A 14,950-nucleotide genomic window follows, 5' to 3' on the forward strand; every position below is an offset into this window, starting at 1 on the left:
GAAACTCTACATAAAATCTAAATGATGTTCAATAAATTTTATATCTTCATAATCTTTATGATATTGATAATCCATATACAAGTTATGCGAAAAGTCGATAAAACTTGAGCCGAAATAATTTTAATATTCATTACATTACATTACATTTTAATCGCATGCTGATTAAGTTTATTAAAAGTCATGTGAAAACTTGTAATTTTCATTGGAACCGTCCATCAAATCTGCAACAAGGAAGAAAACGAGACTGCTGAAGAAAATAACAACAAATGGAGTTTGTTTTTACAAAAGAATAGTTGTGAATCGCACTGCTTGAAGCTGAAGAAAGAGTTGTGTCCTCGATATTCATCGACTGCTCCAGACAATTTTTTATGAAGTTCTGTTACTTGAAATCGCTGACAAGACAGCTCATTAAAATTCTTTCAAGGATATGGCCCTGAAATTAATATCCGGTACGTTTCATTTTTCTGTCTGTCTAGTATGAGGATTTAAATTTTTCATTTATAGTTTCTGGATCCCACGTCTCCTTCGCAAATATCAGGAGGTGCTCCTTTACGGAACTGATGACTAGTATATCTTGAATCCTCGAAAAAAGGAGTAGTTTCCAATTATCAGCTTTTCGGAGTGCATCTGCTTCGTCTAGTGACAGTAAATATCCGATGAAATCAGCCAGTCCCAAAGAAGTAAGTGTAGTTGAAATATTAAAATAATATTTTATTATGAAACACTTTATATACGAAATATATAACAATAAGTTCTTGATAAAACAATTTTTTTATTGTTGTTTTTGATTCCCTTAAGCACATAATCCCAGTATTTTTTTTTTATCAATTTGAATCTTATATGTATCACTTATTCAATCAAATAGCAATCATTTGATCTATATATAACTGCTATATCGAACTGGGTCTATAAAACTAGTCATATGGTATAGATAAACCTATCTATATTAATTCGAAATGAATATAATATGCGCTTCATAAATTGTTTCAATGCATGTTGTGTGGATATCTAGTAATGGTTATAGGGCGTGTCAATAAATTTGACTCAGACTGGAAATTTCATTCGTTATATGAAAATCTTGTAAAAATAACGTTACGAAGAGTTTTATGTTTCATAAGATTATCTTATATTTTTGACATGAGGTTTAATAAACTTTGTAGCTATCATTGGATATGCTTATAGTGAAAAATCATTAGAATGTCATATAATGTGAAAATGAAAATTTAGCTCAGTGCAGGTAAACATTTAAAATATCTTCATGCAGGGTTGAAAAAGTACATAAATTTGAAAAAGAAGTCAGCGGACTCAAGTTCGCTGAAAACAATAATGCACAAAATAATGGCGTTTTCGTTTTTAATTTGCACTACACCGGTGCAGTGCTACACTGAGGCATGAATAAACGAACAAAAATGACGAAAACATAAACAGTAACCATTGACTACAATACACGATTCCATTGCACAGAGCTACACCAAACTTTTGATGAGTGCTACACCAGTGGTATCGGTGCAGAAAAAGTGTAGCACTGGTGTAGTGCAATTGGTAAAAACGAACGGTTTCAGTGCAGCTTTCGCTACACCAGTGTAGTGCAATTTAAAAACGAAAACGACATAAGTTTAGCTAGCAAAAAACAGACCGCGATGATTTTAACTGTTTGTTAATATTAACGAATGTCAAACATGCCTGTAGCTTATTCGTTATTCTCGGCCTCCTGTCACGACGCCATCTTGATGAGATCTCAATCGGAACCAAGGGGGACGACACTTAAAAACTTCATTTTAGATTCAAAAGAATTAATCGTCTTTTACGGTTTTTCATATTCTTGTACCCACTTGTTCGTCTTTAATGATCATAGTAACAGATGGTTATGGATCGATTGTCTTTTGTCGGTTTTTCCTGGTTAGATATATTACCACGGTGACTACATTGTTGACAATAATATTTTCGTGTGTAAACACAGTAGAAAAGCTGTCACCATAAAAAATCATTGCTGGGTTAAACACAAGGTTTGATCGTAAACCTATTATTATTATTATATATTTTAGAGGATCCATATTCCAATCAGTTCCTTGTCTAAAGTAGAAAGCAATATCTCAACGTGGGGTTCAAGACGGCGATATTGTTCGGTGATTATAAATGCAGAGCTCATCTGAAGTATTTGCTCTAGATTATCAATAAACCGAAAAATCATTGCGATATTATGGTTAAGATATCAGAGAAGCGATACTCAGTTTTAAATACTTCCGAGATTACCTGTCGAAACTTCTTTTCAGTGAAGAAGGCGCCAAATCGAATTTAAGTTCCATCCATTCAGATAACGTGAAGTGTCCACCGGGAAACAGTTCAATACTCTCTGAACGAAAATCTTTGGTAACTGGGTTATCGACGAAATAATATATACAGGAACCTACAGCAAAAAATCTAGTATTTGTGGACAATACTCCATACGGGTCACGTGGAGCCATTGAGCTTTCGTGCAGTCCTTATATCGCTATTAGTAAAATTATAGTTATTATATTCAATAAAATATATTTTTGTGTAGAACTAGGGTTCTTTTATGTCTCAATATTCATCGCAACAGTTATTTACGGAAAGTTGCTTATGTTGGGCTTTACAGCTATTTAGAAAGACATACTTCATGCAAGAACATTAGTCCTGAAATCTCTATTTATATTAAGCTGCAATAGAGAAGATGCTCAATTTCTCTAAATCTCGGAAAATTTCGCGCTGAGAAACTAAAGTTGAGGTCTAAATTTCTCGAGACATTTTGGGTGGAGGAAGTTCACTATTCACGTATTCACTAACACAAAACCAATATCAATTCGTGTATCTGGCGCTCATTAGAATAATGTGGGTAAACAGATCGATATTTTTAACTGTAACTTCTGCAAATCAGAATCATATTTCAGATTTTGAACAAGAAAACTATAGCCATTACCCAAGTTTGCAAAATAGGTTCTTGCTCATTTTTACAATCCCGAGTTTATGTTTCTAGTTCTTAACAAACCACATTGCAAAAAACACGAAATTTCATTGAACTGAGAAACTTTTAAGCAGAACCTCATTTTCCTGGTTGATTGTGTTATGTTTACAATCCGTTAAATGTCATGAATGAGAATAAAAAAAAACCTTCGAAAAGATCGCATGTGCTTCGACTTTCCTATCAGCGGTTGGATGCGCTTTTGAACGGTTAGGTATATTTATGAGGATAAATGAAATTTGATTAGTTTTTAATGACTTTTTGAGTTTTATTGAAATTATCCGGATGTGTCGTCCCCCTCGATCGGAACTTTAAAATCAGCTGATTACAACGTAAATAAATAATAGCGGCCCTTACACGAGTCATTAAAAATGTCATTACTAAAAAATAATATCATTTTAATGAACGTGTAATGGTGCACTAATGACGAGATTTCTAACAAATTTTAAATACATCAATACTTAGTCATCATTTAAAATGACATTTTCAATGCTCGTGTAAGGGCCGCTAATCAGTAATGCAATTCAGCTGTTTTTCAAAGAGGGACGAATCTTACAAAAGTAAACAAATCGAGTTTCTCTCTCCTACCAATTAATCCTACAATTTTGCCTAAAAAATTGGATTCTACAAAAATCTCAATCTTAGTAATACAAAGAACTATAAAGGGCGAAACTGTCATTCCATTTGTTTACGTAAGTTTCGCCCTGTGTGTTTTTGCAAACAAACAGGGCGATACTTCAATTACTAGTAACGATACTTGTTACGATTTTTACTTACTTTTAGCCTGCCGCCACTTTATTTCGGGTGAAAATTACCAACACAATCAAAAATAGCCTAAATGACTACAAGTTCATTTTACATCGGCCCCAATAATCAACTTTTCAAACATTTCGAGCGAAAAACTAACGAAACAGAATAAATATTACAGCTATGAATATACCACAAACCAATAATCATTTTCACGTGCATGAGAAATCATTTTCTGAATAACGATGAGAAAAATAAATTGTTTCCTTCAAACATTGCTAAAAACGTATAATTTATTGCGACGATTCATTTTCAACTATTCTACAAAGCATGATAAAATCATGCATCTCTGCAAGCAACTGATCTGTGTTGACAAACGGGGAGAAACAACTAGTAAACGAATTTATATAACACAAGAGGTGCACCGATAGTAATTGGTTGGCGTAGTTCAATATAGGTGGAAATAACATATGGATCAATAAGTCCCGAGACTAAAGCAGAGATGGCGCTCGTAGTAAACCAGTAACCATGTCTTTCTAGAGTACTAACCTTTGCTTTAAACGGGTAAAAGTTTTAAGTCGATCCGACCAGAAACAGCTGAGTTATCGAGGTTGGAGTAAAGTCGTTTTGTAGTATGTTTAAAAATTGGAAAAAAACGAGTTTCGTGTTTTGATAAAACATTGTTGTTTATTGGGTAAAAACACCGTGCAAGCGAAACAATGGATTGTAAAATGTTATCCGGACTCTTGTCCATCAAAAGCAACGATTTGTCGGTGGTCCGCCGAGTTTAAACGTGGTCGTACCGACACAAATGACGCGGAACGCTCGGGTAGACCTGTGGAAGCCGTTACACCGGAAAATGTGAGTGAAGTGACAAAAATTATAATGAAAAATCGTAAAGTGAAGCTACGTGAGATTGCTGAGATGACACAGATATCATATGGAAGTGTATTTACTATCCTTCATGAAAAATTGAGCATGAAAAAAGTTTTTTCCAAGTGGGTGCCGCGATTGCTTTCGATGGAACAAAAACAGCAACGAGTCGATGAATGCTGTTTTTGTTCCATCCATGGCGAAATTGAACGAATTGGGCTTTGATCTGCTTCCCCACCCCCCATACTCGCCAGATTTAGCCCCCAGTGACTACTGGCTCTTTGCTGATCTTAAAAAAATGTTCCAGGGAAAAATCGGCATTGAATATCAATTTCCATTATTGGCGAGAAGCTGATAATATTTTTTATTAATCGATGGTTTGTATTTCAATTACGTTCATATAGAAAGGTTATAAAATCACAGTGAAAAACGATGTTTGAACCGACGCCCGGAGAGCCTAGTATCATATACCATTCGACTCAGTTCGTCGAACCGATTTTTATAAACTCTGATTCATATGAAAGCTCTTGTAGCTCAATGCAAAGTAAATACCACAGTATTATATATGAGAATATGTTTGCTATGAGAAAGGCATCATTAAACCACTAGATAGATATTGTCATTACATCCGAAAATTTCCTGGTTAATATACACCTTCGTTACCCTAGGACAGGACCAGACAACTGGCTTCTTTTTCCAGAAAAATATTTCTCTTCTTATTCCGGTTGCTCCCTGCTGTAAATAATAAATGCCTCGGGATCACTGTTGCCAGTAGAGATAATTATTCATTCTGAAAACTTTCTCCCCTTATAACATGCAATTATTTATCATTTGAAAACATTTAGACAAATGTTATATCGGTCAAAAATATAGCTCTGGATTCATTTTGATCAGAAGTTTGTTTTGAAGAAAACGTTTAGTTGAAACAGTTTAGTTGAAATAAAATTTTTCCAAAACACTCAATTTTGGGTAATTAATTTTTGCAGCTTTATTAACTAAAGTAGGTATTCAACATATTCTATTTGAGAAAAATAATAACATACAGAAGTATCCAAAGATTCGGTGCTATTCTCAACCAACATAATCAATATTCTCGTCAATATCACACTTCGTGATTTCAGGCTTTCTCTTTGTATCATCCAGTGATTGTTAAATGTACTCGTATACTTTCCGCATTGACAGGACTTAAAAACAAATTGAACTTAAATCCTATTTTAATTTATGATTTTGAAAAGATGACCCGAAAAATAAAATATCCAATATCAACCTACATTGTTACTGACGATACTGACAACACTTTTTCTACCACCCTGCAGTAATATTGATTTCAACAACTTGTACTTGCTTATGTCAATTTCAACCAATCATGAGCTGGTCCGAAATTGGTCCTAAAAGTGGATTAACAATTGTCAGGTCTTGTCCTAGGGTTAATCGCGCAAATTTGCTGAGTTAATGTTACTCTCAAGTGAGTAATTTGTACTCACTTTTGCTTATTTAGTTTAAATGTCAAAAAGTGAGTAATATTGATTTAGAAGCGTGAGTAACTTCGACTCAGTTTCTAAATCGACAACAAGTTTTACTCACAGAGGTTTGAAAACGTTGTGTAAAAATTTACATTCACTGAACTTTTCCCTTTGTCGAAGGCGGAACTTTTCCCTTTGTCGGAAGCGGTACCATATTATAAGGGCACATTAACACAATGCTGCAATTCGCACAGGTTGAAGACGACAAGAAAGTGTTCAGTCATATAGCAAGTATTTTATTTATCTATATAAGAATAAATCAAAGCATTTCTACGAATGCTGTACAAAATGCCAGTACGTGGGCAACGTAGGAATGCAGACGGATCCTTTCTAATGACCGATGAACAGGTAGCGGCTTCGTTGGACAGAAGTAAGTCAGTATTTGTTTAAAGCAAAGAATTCCTTATTCGAATCCCTTATTCAATTCGAATGATATTGAGTCATATTTACTCACTAGAGCTAATTTTACCATTTGTAGCACTGAGTAAATGTTACTCAGAATTTGACAAATACCATATTTACTCAAAAGTGAGTAAATAGGCTTTACTCACTATAGAGTAGTTCCACTTTTAACGAAAGTGAATGAGATTGTACTCACTTTAGAGTAACATTAAACGAGCGTGTATTGTATTGTATGACATTGGTGTCGTTTCCCGCAGCAGCAAATAAAGAAAAAGAAGCAGAAGTGTTTGTTTACCAGCAAAACTGAACAGTGCTTCCTCCCAACATTGTAGTTTTAGGACGATTTATATCAGTACAAAATAAATGCAAGAGTCAGATCAATGGCAAAGCGAAATATTGCATATATAAAACCAGAGGAACCTGATTTCCTCAAACGAATGAAAGCACAAATTGGATATCGTGAAGGACCTACGGTCGACACCAAGGTATATTTGGTTTACTGTTTTAATGCTTATAATGTTAACAACCGAATATTTACGCCAATTCTTAACGACTATTTCTAGCGACAACATATACAGAATCTTGAAGATTCCGAGGATGAGGATAGAGAAGAACGGGAAGATGAAAAACCTCAGGTAGTGGTTTTAAAGAATGGCGACTTAACGGCCGAAGAAGCCGCCAAAATCGAAAAAGGTATGGCTATTCAAAAATGAAACTTGTACCAACTTAAGACAGTTGATTTTTCATTATCGTACAAAACGAGTAATCCATCTAAACAAATAAAACTTCATTCATGTTGAGCATTCGGAAAGCCGCATTTGACAGTTTTTCCTTTTCAGAGGAATCTGAAAAACCCGCTGATCTAAATCAAAGGGTCGTGTTTAAATCGAAAAAATCTAAGGCTGGTGGCAGCGTAGACGACGAGCAGGTACTGGATCGCAAATCGAAAAAGAATAAACAACAAGAAGCCAAAAGCAAGCTTTCTTTTGGCGATGACGATGAAAATGAGGACGATGTGTAGTACGTATGATAAGAAAACTTAAAATCTATTTTACAATAAAAAAATAAAAATGAATAAAAAGTTAAAAACTTACATCGTTGAGAGTTCATATTGATGGGGGAAATGTCTACTGTATGTACTACTGGAACTAATTTTATTAATTGAATTGAAAGATTTCTTCTAGATCATCACAATTATCGCACAAAGTATCCTAAACAATTAGTATTTCTTAGTTTATATCATCTGAGACATCCATTCCGATATTGCGCTTTGCGTAAAAGTTTCTTGTGATATTTCTAACTTTACGTGTGTTCAGCGGTTTATGCTATCAATTACCACATTTTTTCATTACGACCAGAATTTGAACTGCTCTGCACTGATGCAACGTAAACGTAGATAGCGGCCCTTATTACCGTTCTCACTTCCACTTTCACATTCACTTCACTTACATGTCACTTCACTTGATTTTCCCTATTACCAGTATCACGCATAGTGAAGTGATCACTGTAGTGGAAAAAACTCATTTTTTCAACGAAATGTTTGTGGCGTAATGTTCTTAATGACATCTAGTTCATCCAAATAATTACTTTTGTCTTTTGTGAAGCGACTTTCGTGCTAAGGACCTAAATTCACTTCACTCGATTTTCACCGTGAAGTGATACCGATAATAAGGGTCACAATCACTTCACTTGGTTTTCACCGTGTAGTGATACCCGTAATAAGGGCCAGCAATAATGTACCAATAGATCTACATTTATTATTTATGCTTATGAAAACGGAAGAATTCTGATCCCGTTTATAATTCAACATTCGACGTAGATACTAATAATAAACTATTGGTAAATTAAGTATTAGTTTTAACAACATTTCATAGTAAACAATTTCTAAATTAACTCGCCAATAGAATGGGCTCACCAGTTTTCGAATTCTACCAAACTGTGCATCAGTTTCATGTTACGTGAGCGTTACCATAAATTCCATTACCTTACATTCTGATTAACTTGTATTAGATTTGTTAGTGGCTTTCTCGGATGATATCAATATTCTTTGAGTTAACAAGAACTGAACAGTTTTCATTACACAATGTACAATAAACGCCCTACACAACCTGTCCTAATCGTAGAATTGAAAGAAATTCCCGAGACTTGTTAGTTTCAACGAACGTTGTCAGTGAAAATGAAAACGACTTCGACGAGTTAATACTGGGCTCAAGGATTTACCAACACTATTCGAGAAATTTCGATGGATAGAATAATGAAAAAGAGATATTTTCAGATCAACTGCTTATACATCCTTTCTAAAGCTCAATGACTATTACAATTATTATTTAACTTATTTTATTCATATTGGGTTTAACCTTTTGAAGCTTCATTGTGTGGGACGATTCAAAGTAAACAAGGCTCTTCGTTTCTTACACTTAAATTATTTTCTTATCATTATTTTCATTCATTTTTCGTTCATCGTTTCGATGGGTCTACCTTCATCTTCAGGGCCAAACGACTAGAAATATTTACCGTCAAAAAACATTTAAAACAGTTGGTTAAAAAACAACTATTCGAAAATAGAACCTTCTCACTCACATCGACTTCGATTGAGCCATTATTTGACTTGAAACAACATTAATTAGTCGCACCCGCATCAAACAAATAGAGTTAAAACCTTATTTCAACAGAAATCGATACAATGTTCCATTTAATCGATTCATTATTTATTTGATTGGTAAGCTAATTTTTCTTACAACACTTACTTCTTACTACTTCTCCTTCGTTCTTTTGTTCTTTTGTTCTTTTGTTCTTTTGTTCTTTTGTTCTTTTGTTCTTTTGTTCTTTTGTTCTTTTGTTCTTTTGTTCTTTTGTTCTTTTGTTCTTTTGTTCTTTTGTTCTTTTGTTCTTTTGTTCTTTTGTTCTTTTGTTCTTTTGTTCTTTTGTTCTTTTGTTCTTTTGTTCTTTTGTTCTTTTGTTCTTTTGTTCTTTTGTTCTTTTGTTCTTTTGTTCTTTTGTTCTTTTGTTCTTTTGTTCTTTTGTTCTTTTGTTCTTTTGTTCTTTTGTTCTTTTGTTCTTTTGTTCTTTTGTTCTTTTGTTCTTTTGTTCTTTTGTTCTTTTGTTCTTTTGTTCTTTTGTTCTTTTGTTCTTTTGTTCTTTTGTTCTTTTGTTCTTTTGTTCTTTTGTTCTTTTGTTCTTTTGTTCTTTTGTTCTTTTGTTCTTTTGTTCTTTTGTTCTTTTGTTCTTTTGTTCTTTTGTTCTTTTGTTCTTTTGTTCTTTTGTTCTTTTGTTCTTTTGTTCTTTTGTTCTTTTGTTCTTTTGTTCTTTTGTTCTTTTGTTCTTTTGTTCTTTTGTTCTTTTGTTCTTTTGTTCTTTTGTTCTTTTGTTCTTTTGTTCTTTTGTTCTTTTGTTCTTTTGTTCTTTTGTTCTTTTGTTCTTTTGTTCTTTTGTTCTTTTGTTCTTTTGTTCTTTTGTTCTTTTGTTCTTTTGTTCTTTTGTTCTTTTGTTCTTTTGTTCTTTTGTTCTTTTGTTCTTTTGTTCTTTTGTTCTTTTGTTCTTTTGTTCTTTTGTTCTTTTGTTCTTTTGTTCTTTTGTTCTTTTGTTCTTTTGTTCTTTTGTTCTTTTGTTCTTTTGTTCTTTTGTTCTTTTGTTCTTTTGTTCTTTTGTTCTTTTGTTCTTTTGTTCTTTTGTTTTTTTGTTCTTTTGTTCTTTTGTTCTTTTGTTCTTTTGTTCTTTTGTTCTTTTGTTCTTTTGTTCTTTTGTTCTTTTGTTCTTTTGTTCTTTTGTTCTTTTGTTCTTTTGTTCTTTTGTTCTTTTGTTCTTTTGTTCTTTTGTTCTTTTGTTCTTTTGTTCTTTTGTTCTTTTGTTCTTTTGTTCTTTTGTTCTTTTGTTCTTTTGTTCTTTTGTTCTTTTGTTCTTTTGTTCTTTTGTTCTTTTGTTCTTTTGTTCTTTTGTTCTTTTGTTCTTTTGTTCTTTTGTTCTTTTGTTCTTTTGTTCTTTTGTTCTTTTGTTCTTTTGTTCTTTTGTTCTTTTGTTCTTTTGTTCTTTTGTTCTTTTGTTCTTTTGTTCTTTTGTTCTTTTGTTCTTTTGTTCTTTTGTTCTTTTGTTCTTTTGTTCTTTTGTTCTTTTGTTCTTTTGCTCTTTTGTTCTTTTATTCTTTTGTTCTTTTGTTCTTTTGTTCTTTTGTTCTTTTGTTCTTTTGTTCTTTTGTTCTTTTGTTCTTTTGTTCTTTTGTTCTTTTGTTCTTTTGTTCTTTTGTTCTTTTGTTCTTTTGTTCTTTTGTTCTTTTGTTCTTTTGTTCTTTTGTTCTTTTGTTCTTTTGTTCTTTTGTTCTTTTGTTCTTTTGTTCTTTTGTTCTTTTGTTCTTTTGTTCTTTTGTTCTTTTGTTCTTTTGTTCTTTTGTTCTTTTGTTCTTTTGTTCTTTTGTTCTTTTGTTCTTTTGTTCTTTTGTTCTTTTGTTCTTTTGTTCTTTTGTTCTTTTGTTCTTTTGTTCTTTTGTTCTTTTGTTCTTTTGTTCTTTTGTTCTTTTGTTCTTTTGTTCTTTTGTTCTTTTGTTCTTTTGTTCTTTTGTTCTTTTGTTCTTTTGTTCTTTTGTTCTTTTGTTCTTTTGTTCTTTTGTTCTTTTGTTCTTTTGTTCTTTTGTTCTTTTGTTCTTTTGTTCTTTTGTTCTTTTGTTCTTTTGTTCTTTTGTTCTTTTGTTCTTTTGTTCTTTTGTTCTTTTGTTCTTTTGTTCTTTTGTTCTTTTGTTCTTTTGTTCTTTTGTTCTTTTGTTCTTTTGTTCTTTTGTTCTTTTGTTCTTTTGTTCTTTTGTTCTTTTGTTCTTTTGTTCTTTTGTTCTTTTGTTCTTTTGTTCTTTTGTTCTTTTGTTCTTTTGTTCTTTTGTTCTTTTGTTCTTTTGTTCTTTTGTTCTTTTGTTCTTTTGTTCTTTTGTTCTTTTGTTCTTTTGTTCTTTTGTTCTTTTGTTCTTTTGTTCTTTTGTTCTTTTGTTCTTTTGTTCTTTTGTTCTTTTGTTCTTTTGTTCTTTTGTTCTTTTGTTCTTTTGTTCTTTTGTTCTTTTGTTCTTTTGTTCTTTTGTTCTTTTGTTCTTTTGTTCTTTTGTTCTTTTGTTCTTTTGTTCTTTTGTTCTTTTGTTCTTTTGTTCTTTTGTTCTTTTGTTCTTTTGTTCTTTTGTTCTTTTGTTCTTTTGTTCTTTTGTTCTTTTGTTCTTTTGTTCTTTTGTTCTTTTGTTCTTTTGTTCTTTTGTTCTTTTGTTCTTTTGTTCTTTTGTTCTTTTGTTCTTTTGTTCTTTTGTTCTTTTGTTCTTTTGTTCTTTTGTTCTTTTGTTCTTTTGTTCTTTTGTTCTTTTGTTCTTTTGTTCTTTTGTTCTTTTGTTCTTTTGTTCTTTTGTTCTTTTGTTCTTTTGTTCTTTTGTTCTTTTGTTCTTTTGTTCTTTTGTTCTTTTGTTCTTTTGTTCTTTTGTTCTTTTGTTCTTTTGTTCTTTTGTTCTTTTGTTCTTTTGTTCTTTTGTTCTTTTGTTCTTTTGTTCTTTTGTTCTTTTGTTCTTTTGTTCTTTTGTTCTTTTGTTCTTTTGTTCTTTTGTTCTTTTGTTCTTTTGTTCTTTTGTTCTTTTGTTCTTTTGTTCTTTTGTTCTTTTGTTCTTTTGTTCTTTTGTTCTTTTGTTCTTTTGTTCTTTTATTCTTTTGTTCTTTTCGGCTAAAATTTTATAGGTAATATAATTAATTTGCTGGATAAGTGATGACTTTGATTATCATAATTTATCAAATGAAAAAAAAATACTATTAACTCAATTAAATTCCTTTGCACTAGTCGTGATTCAATAACGGAATTATTTGTTCCAACTTAAATCAGCACAGTTTGACACAAGTGACATGACACTTCCTTAAGAATGTTTTTTCCTGGTTGACGGTTAAATGCGTACTTGTAAGCCAGTTGTCGTATGTTCAACCCTCACCGAGAGAAATTTCAGTGTCAGTTCGATCGTAGCACTAAATATGCAAACCGATGGTTATTCTAACCTTTATGAAAAGCCTGATAAACCGTTTCAAACCATTCATATCGATCACTTGGGCCGTTTGGAGAAAACTAAGGGAAATAATCTACATATATTAGCTGTTTTTGACGGTTGTACAAAATTCTTAAAACTGTACGCAGTGAGAACAACAACGACTGAAGACGTAATAAAGTGTCTCAAATTATATTTCTTTTCATACTCGGTTCCAAAGGTTGTGGTAACCGATCGTGGCTCAGCATTCACTTCCGAAGCATTTGAATCGTTCTCACACGATCACAGATTCCATCATGTCCAAGTAGGCACAGGGTGTCCAAAGGCTAATGGACAAACAGAAAGGTATAATCATACCTTAATTCCGCTATTGGCAAAAATTCAGTTGAAGACTAATTTGAAATGGGACAATATTCTGTACAAAGCTGAATATCTGTTGAATAACACCTATAATCGTTCGATAGCCGATATACCGTCTCGGGGTTTATTTGGCGTTACGCAAAGACTATCAGTAGACCGCAACTTACTAGAGCATGTAGAAGATATCAGAGTAAGGGCATCAGAAAATGTTAAACGCCAGCAGGAGTACAATAAACGGTACTATGATCGTAAAGTCACGGTGAACTCAGTATACAGGGTCGGGGATTTGGTCTTGAATCGCAACGTCGTGTCTGTGGGAGAAAATCATAAACTGAAACCCAAATAGAAAGGCCCATATATAGTTAGCAGAGTTTTAGATTACAATCGATATGTTATAACTGATATCGACAAATATCAAGTATCCAGTCGACCATTCACTGGTATTTTCTATCCAACCAATATGAAATTGTATCAAAAATCAGACTCGAATACCGATACTAAGGACGGTGTAATCTCAAAACAGTGAATCACTTTGCGTCTTTGTTACATGCTGAAATCTAATGGGCTTAATCATCCAAACTTTCCAGTATTTAACAAAAGAACTAATAGTATTGTTGTTGTACCGTTGAATTCCACTATGTCACGTCATTACACTCTCACAAAGTCACTATTTTCACAGTCACTTTTTTACGAAAGTGTATTAAACGTTATAATACAGATACGTATTTCGGAATGCTATTTACATGCTTCTTCAGTGTATCGGTTTTATAAGTTTATTCTATAAACTCTCTTCCAACCAAGAATAGACTGCTCCGAGCTCTTACAGCTTTTACAAATAGATATCCATCGCCGTAAGCTTAGAAACTATTCTTCCCCTATGCTAGAACTAATTATGGGTATAACGAACTTTTTGCCAGCATGTGCCGAATATTCAACAACTGTTCCAATTCATTCGACTTTAATCTATCACGAAACGTTGTCAAGAAATTGTGCCTAGGGTTACAATCTCATTAGTTTTAGTTTTAGTTAGTTTAGAAATACTATGTTTAAGTGAAATGTATCATTTGGATGATTGTAATTTGTTGATGCTAAAGATGAGGAGGTTTTATGCCTGTTGGAGAGCAAGTTTGACAGAAACTAACTCCACCGGGCTTTTACCTGCTCCAAATAAACAAATAAACAAATGATCATAGTAGTATACATGCAGTGTTCTGTACGCTAAGATTCGGCTGCGATGTCTGTTGAAACAGAATAGTCAAATTCCACAAAAGAAGTGTAATGCCAAGACTTTGCTTTCCTTTACTTTGCCTAACTAGATTGTTTCTGCTAAAGCTTCTCGGTGCTTATGATTCGTGATGTGGATGGCAAAGCACTTTACTGATGTTTATTGCCTTAAATGTCCCTATATTGTTCAGTAGTTTAAAACCCTCTTCACTGTGGCGTGCTTCAATGATAGCAGATATTTTCAACGGAAGAATTGACTGTCCCTGTTTTGCTTCGTGAATTTAATATGAAAGCTCAACCTTGTATTCTCCGTAACAACACCTTTCTTTGACTACTTCTATGCCGCACTATCTATGTAATTAGTGGATCCGTTATCGGTGTACAAAGATCGTTAGAACGATTATCATCTGGTTTCAGCTTCAACCTTCTGCATAATACAATACAAATTTTTAACCTTTTCAAGAAGTATTAGAACCAAGGATGGCTTTTATCGTATCAAAGAACGCTCACTCGCAACTCTTTACACGATTCAATAAGTGCCATCAAAGAGAGACGGATATCATCGCAGCAACAAAAAACCGACATGGTTCATTTAACATACAATAGACACCAGTGCGAGAGCGAATTTCTCTCGATGACCTGTCTGAGAATCAAAGGTTAGCTCGCTGCTGTGGGGATTCTATCTGAAGCAACTAACGGTCGCTTATTCTCGATTCGCGATCCGATTCTGTATGGGCAGTGAATAATTTCGATAGAATCATTTTACTATTGCCGCTTATTCTAACTATGTGCATATAACCTTTGTATAAGTTGTGTCTATGAAAATCTATGTGAATGCTTCACACAGGGGTTTTGAAA

General features: G+C 32.9%; 1 protein-coding gene across 1 annotated transcript; it reads left to right on the plus strand.

Annotated features, from left to right (window-relative positions):
* The first annotated feature begins 6,764 nt into the window (after positions 1–6,764).
* Positions 6,765–7,618, plus strand: LOC131439373 (uncharacterized protein KIAA1143 homolog). Its single transcript, XM_058610297.1, has 3 exons — positions 6,765–7,010; positions 7,089–7,218; positions 7,365–7,618. Exons 1-3 carry the CDS (start codon positions 6,906–6,908, stop codon positions 7,544–7,546), a joined length of 417 nt encoding a protein of 138 aa, XP_058466280.1. The 5' UTR covers positions 6,765–6,905; the 3' UTR covers positions 7,547–7,618.
* The last annotated feature ends 7,332 nt before the right edge of the window (positions 7,619–14,950 follow it).

Source organism: Malaya genurostris, chromosome 3 (assembly GCF_030247185.1).
Source record: "Malaya genurostris strain Urasoe2022 chromosome 3, Malgen_1.1, whole genome shotgun sequence".
Lineage (NCBI taxonomy): Eukaryota > Metazoa > Arthropoda > Insecta > Diptera > Culicidae > Malaya > Malaya genurostris.